The 5,468-nt window shown below is 51.8% G+C and overlaps 1 protein-coding gene across 2 annotated transcripts; it reads left to right on the forward strand.

Annotated features, from left to right (window-relative positions):
- Positions 1-1,016: 1,016 nt before the first annotated feature.
- Positions 1,017-4,535, forward strand: FFAR2 (free fatty acid receptor 2). 2 transcript variants are annotated; one of them, XM_063701236.1, is made up of 3 exons: positions 1,017-1,139; positions 1,583-1,706; positions 2,487-4,535. In XM_063701236.1, the coding sequence occupies exon 3, from the start codon at positions 2,488-2,490 to the stop codon at positions 3,478-3,480; it is 993 nt and encodes a 330-aa protein (XP_063557306.1). In that variant the 5' UTR covers positions 1,017-1,139; positions 1,583-1,706; position 2,487; the 3' UTR covers positions 3,481-4,535. The 2 variants fall into 2 exon arrangements, with proteins under 2 accessions (XP_063557306.1, XP_004060568.2); XM_004060520.5 differs by lacking the exon at positions 1,583-1,706.
- Positions 4,536-5,468: the final 933 nt, after the last annotated feature.

Genomic DNA, 5,468 nt, shown 5'->3' on the forward strand with positions numbered 1-5,468 from the left:
GACAGACAGCACATCCATGCCCTGAGCCTCTGGAGGCTGCACCAAGTGGCTCACTCTCTGTGAAGCTGTGTTACAGGCTTGAGACGAGGCAGCACTTATGGGCATCTACTAAGTGCTTTATATACACAACCTCACTGAATCCTCGCAGAAGTCCTAGGATGTCAGAATTCGCATGCTCACTTGACTACAGCAAACTAGACTTCAGAAAACGGATCTGCCCCAAGGTTGTAATGAAGGGACCTGGATTTGAGCCCATATCTGCATGACTATAACTCCCACACCATTTCCATCACAATAAGATGCAGGCCAGGACCAGCCTGTTTCAGCTGAGACGGGCAAAAGAAATGTGTTGGGGGCAGAGGGCAGGAGACCATAGAGAAAGTAAAAAAAATTGAAGAAGAAAAGGAAGGAGAGCCGGGTGCAGTGGCTCACGCCTGTAATCGCAGCACTTTGGGAGGCCAAGGCAGGCGGATCACTTGAGGTCAGGAGTGCAAGACCAGCCAACATGGTGAAACCCTGTCTTTACTAAAAATACAGAAATTAGCTGGGCGTAGTGGCAGGTGCCTGTAATCCCAGGGAGGCTGAGGCAGGAGAATCGCTTGGACCCGGAAGGCAGAGGTTGCAGTGAGCTGAGATGGCGCCACTGCACTCCAGCCTAGACAACAGAGCGAGATTCAGCCTCAAAAAAAAAGAGGAAAAATAAAAAGGAAGCAGGAAAGCTCATTTCTGAGAATGAGCAGAATGACAGAAGAAACGGCCTAAGAAAGAGAAAAGAAAATCATCTGACTTGGGAAGTAAAAAAAGAAAAATGCCTGGGAATTTTTTTTTTTTAATCAGGAATTAAGGACAGAAAAATCTGAATTTGGAAGTCAAGAGTGAGGATTCTCTAGGGAGAGAATAAAGATGCTGGGCCTTTCCTTTGGGTTTGAGAGGAAATAGTGCTTAAAGACTGACCTTCCTTTCTCTGGTCACGTGGCTGGTGCTAGTATAAATGCTTACTACCAGCCAGGTTCCTCACCATTTTTTCCTGCATAGCATGGACAGAAGCAGGGGCTAAAGCTCTGTTCCTCTCTCCTGGAAGCTTGCAGACCTCCCTTCAGAACCAATCCCAAGAAGCCACCTATCCGGAACAACACAAGGCAAGGCAGCTAGTGTAGTGCTTGTGCTCTGGGAAGAGAGGCCAGGATCAGGTTTGAGGGGAAGGTTCTGGGAGACTGGAGGAAAGATGTCAGAACCAAATGGAGGGCTCATACCCAGAGACAGGAGCTAGTGTGAGGAGCAAGGAAACAGCCAGGAAATCAAGGCTGGAGAGTGGACAGAGGGACAGGACCTGGGTTGGGGGCCAGCAAGGGTGACACCCCAAGTGGAAACTGAGTTACCCCTTGAAGAAGACGAGTTCTATTTATGGTCAGAATGCCAGGCTCAAGGGCCAGTGAAGGCCTGTGGGCTTTTCTGAATATTTCTCTAAAGTCTTCTAGGGACAAGCCTTCCTCCTAAGGCTAGTGCTGGTTCATCCTTCTTCCCCTCCACCCTCCTCTAAGCCTCCCAGCTTCCCCTTTTCTTTTCCTTTTTTTTTTTTTAGACGGAGTTTTTGCTCTTACTGCCCAGGGTGGAGTGCAATGGCGCAATCTTGACTCACTGCAACCTCTGCTTCCCAGGTTCAAGCGATTCTCCTGCCTCAGCCTACCAAGTAGCTGGGATTACAGGTGCCCGCCACCTCACCCGGCTAATTTTTTTTTTTTTTTTTTTTTTTTTTAGTGGAGATGGGGTTTCACCACGTTGGCCAGGCTTGTCTTGAACTCCTGACTTCAGGTGATCTGCCCGCCTCGGCCTCCCAAAGTGCTGGGATTACAGAAGTGAGCCACCGCGCCCAGCCCCAGCTTCCCCTTTTCTAGAGAGTCCCAGAGTTTGGTGTTGGACAGGGGAGGACAAGGTTGGGGAGAATCTGTGCTCTGCAAAACAGACGAAGGGAAGTAGGAAGCTGGGCTGGTGGCTGGGCACTTGGGTCCTTTGGAGAGCTGGCACTGGGTATCGGCGCCTGGGGCCCCACAGCCTCTTTATCCTGACGCGCATCTTACAGCTCTCTCCCGGCACTGATGCCTTTCTCTCCTGCAGGTCTCTGTCTGAGAAAGGGACTTGAGTAAAGTTAGAAACTGGTAACAGTAACTTCCTGTATCTGTGAGGACAGGAGGAGAAAGGCTAGGGAAACTGGAGGGGGAATTCCCTTGGGAAGCCACGAGTTGGTCTCCTCCAGAGACACATGATGGCAAACATAATCACTACTGCTTAATATCCCGCCCCAGGCAAAGTCAATAATTGCTCTGGGTAGTTCGAGCAGGTGGTGTGAGCAAGCCGTGGTGGCATCAGAAAGCACAGTCCTGGGAAGGGGACGGTGCCGGGGAGGATGTCCGCATCCTGAAGGAGAGCTGGCTGCGCGGGCTGTGAGTGAGACCTCCCTGACCCCGCCCTTTTTCGTTCCCCTCCAGGATGCTGCCGGACTGGAAGAGCTCCTTGATCCTCATGGCTTACATCATCATCTTCCTCACTGGCCTCCCTGCCAACCTCCTGGCCCTGCGGGCCTTTGTGGGGCGGGTCCGCCAGCCCCAGCCTGCACCTGTGCACATCCTCCTGCTGAGCCTGACGCTGGCCGACCTCCTCCTGCTGCTGCTGCTGCCCTTCAAGATCATCGAGGCTGCGTCGAACTTCCGCTGGTACCTGCCCAAGGTCGTCTGCGTCCTCACGAGTTTTGGCTTCTACAGCAGCATCTACTGCAGCACGTGGCTCCTGGCGGGCATCAGCATCGAGCGCTACCTGGGAGTAGCTTTCCCCGTGCAGTACAAGCTCTCCCGCCGGCCTCTGTATGGAGTGATTGCAGCTCTGGTGGCCTGGGTTATGTCCTTTGGTCACTGCACCATCGTGATCATCGTTCAATACTTGAACACGACTGAGCAGGTCAGAAGTGGCAATGAAATTACCTGCTACGAGAACTTCACCGATAACCAGCTGGACGTGGTGCTGCCCGTGCGGCTGGAGCTGTGCCTGGTGCTCTTCTTCATCCCCATGGCAGTCACCATCTTCTGCTACTGGCGTTTTGTGTGGATCATGCTCTCCCAGCCCCATGTGGGGGCCCAGAGGCGGCGCCGAGCCGTGGGGCTGGCTGTGGTGACACTGCTCAATTTCCTAGTGTGCTTCGGACCTTACAACGTGTCCCACCTGGTGGGGTATCACCAGAGAAAAAGCCCCTGGTGGCGGTCAATAGCCGTGGTGTTCAGTTCACTCAACGCCAGTCTGGACCCCCTGCTCTTCTATTTCTCTTCTTCGGTGGTGCGCAGGGCATTTGGGAGAGGGCTGCAGGTGCTGCGGAATCAGGGCTCCTCCCTGTTGGGACGCAGAAGCAAAGACACAGCAGAGGGGACAAATGAGGACAGGGGTGTGGGTCAAGGAGAAGGGATGCCAAGTTCAGACTTCACTACAGAGTAGCAGTTTCCCTGGACCTTCAGAGGTCGCCTGGGTTACACAGGAGCTGGGAAGCCTGGGAGAGGCGGAGCAGGAAGGCTCCCATCCAGATTCAGAAATCCTTAGACCCAGCCCAGGACTGGGACTTTGAAAAAATGCCTTTCACCAGCTTGGTATCCCTTCCTGACTGAATTGTCCTACTCAAAGGAGCATAAGTCAGAGATGCAGGAAGAAGTAGTTAGGTATAGAAGCACCTGCCGGGTGTGGTGGCTCATGCCTGTAATCCCAGAACTTTGGGAGGCTGAGGCAGGTGGATCACTTGAGGTCGGGAGATCGAGAACATCCTGGCCAACACGGGAAAACCCCATCTCTACTAAAAATACAAAAAAATTAGCTGGGCATGGTGGCACATGCCTATAATCCCAGCTACTCAGGAGGCTGAGGCAGGAGAATCACTTGAACCCGGGAGTTGGAGGTTGCAGTGAGCTAAGATCACGCCACTGCACTCCAGCCTAGCGACAGAGCAAGACTCCAACTAAAAAAAAAAAAAAAGAAGAAGCACCTTCAGGCTGGAGAAGCAGCGTAGCTAACACAAGTCCAGTCCTTGTGATGTGGTTGGTAGTTGGGGATGGCCAGGCTGAAGCAGAGAGTCCTAGAGAAATCTCGATACAAGCTTCAAAGCAACACCTAGACACTGCCCTAGCGGTTGATCCTGGAGATAAACCAACAAGAGAGAGATGGAAGAGAAATACTAAATGAGGTCAAAGAAGACTCAGAAAGGTTCTGAGCCTGGAGATGAGCAGGGAGGCCTCAGGGCTTAGACCTTTAATGATAGGGGTTTCCCTGCATCGGTCTGACCTGTTGCCTTTTTGATGTGCTCTGTTTGTTTTCATGTGTTATCTTGTCTCCCCTGCTAAACTGGGAGCTGCCAGGGGTCTGGGTCTTATCTCCTTCTTCCATGGTACCCCACACGGGCCAGGATGTAGTTTGGTACCCAGCAATCAGAGATTGGCACTCCCTCATACAGGGGAAAGCAACCTGGTCTAGCAAATTGAAAATAAAGATGATAAAACTCTGAAGTGAATGTCCACAATTTTTGTAACACTGCTGCAAGCACAGGGAGGGCAAAAATAGGAGAGAGAACCAGATTCAGCAGCAAAGGGGAAAAGTGATGCATCTGAAACCACAGAAACATCTTTAAGATAAAGAGGTGGTGTGGGCAAAGGAAGTGAGAGCACTGACAGAATCGTCTTTCGAGGGATGAATAGAGAGTCCGGACTTAGAAAGGATGCAGGGTGATTCCGACTCACAGTCATCTGTCTGCCACAGGGCCTTAAAACATGTTACCCTCCTGCTCAGAAACCTGCAGAGCTTTCCTATCATCAAAATGTTTCCTTGGCCAGGTGCAGGGGCTCATGACTGTAATCCCAGCACTTTGGGAGGCTGAGGTGGGAGGATCGCTTGAGCCCGGGAGTTGGAGACTCACCTGGGCAACACAATGAGACCCTGTCTCTCAATTTTAAAAATTTAATTTAAAAAGATGCGTCCGGCTGGGCACAGTGGCTCACGCCTGTAATCCCAGCAGTTTGGGAGGCCAAGGCGGGAGGATCGCCTGAGGTCAGAAGTTCGAGACCAGCCTGGCTAACATGGTAAAACCCCATCTCTACTAAAAAGGCAAAAAAAATTAGCTGGGCATGGTGGTGCGTGCCTGTAATCCCAGCTACTCAGGAGGCTGAGGCAGGAGAATCACTTGAACCCGGGAGGCAGAGGTTGCAGTGAGCCGAGATCGCGCCACTGCACTCCAGCCTGGGCGACAGAGCGAGACTCTGTCTCCAAAAAAAAAAAAAAAATGCTTCCCCCAAGGAACTCATATTGTACCATTCTTTTCCTTGCTTTGTCCTCTCTCTCCCCTTCCAGTTCTACCTGCCTAGCTCATTTTTCCACAATAAGGACTCCTAGACAATTCTCTCTAGTTAAATGACCTCCAGCCCCTAACCTAGTAGTTTGCAACC

The sequence above is a fragment of the Gorilla gorilla genome, chromosome 20 (genome assembly GCF_029281585.2).
Source record: "Gorilla gorilla gorilla isolate KB3781 chromosome 20, NHGRI_mGorGor1-v2.1_pri, whole genome shotgun sequence".
Taxonomy (NCBI): Eukaryota; Metazoa; Chordata; class Mammalia; order Primates; family Hominidae; genus Gorilla; species Gorilla gorilla.

What these genes read in the sequence shown, in the direction of transcription:
- FFAR2 (XM_063701236.1), top strand. Translation starts at nt 2,488, where the DNA reads ATGCTGCCGGACTGGAAGAGCTCCTTGATCCTCATGGCTTACATCATC.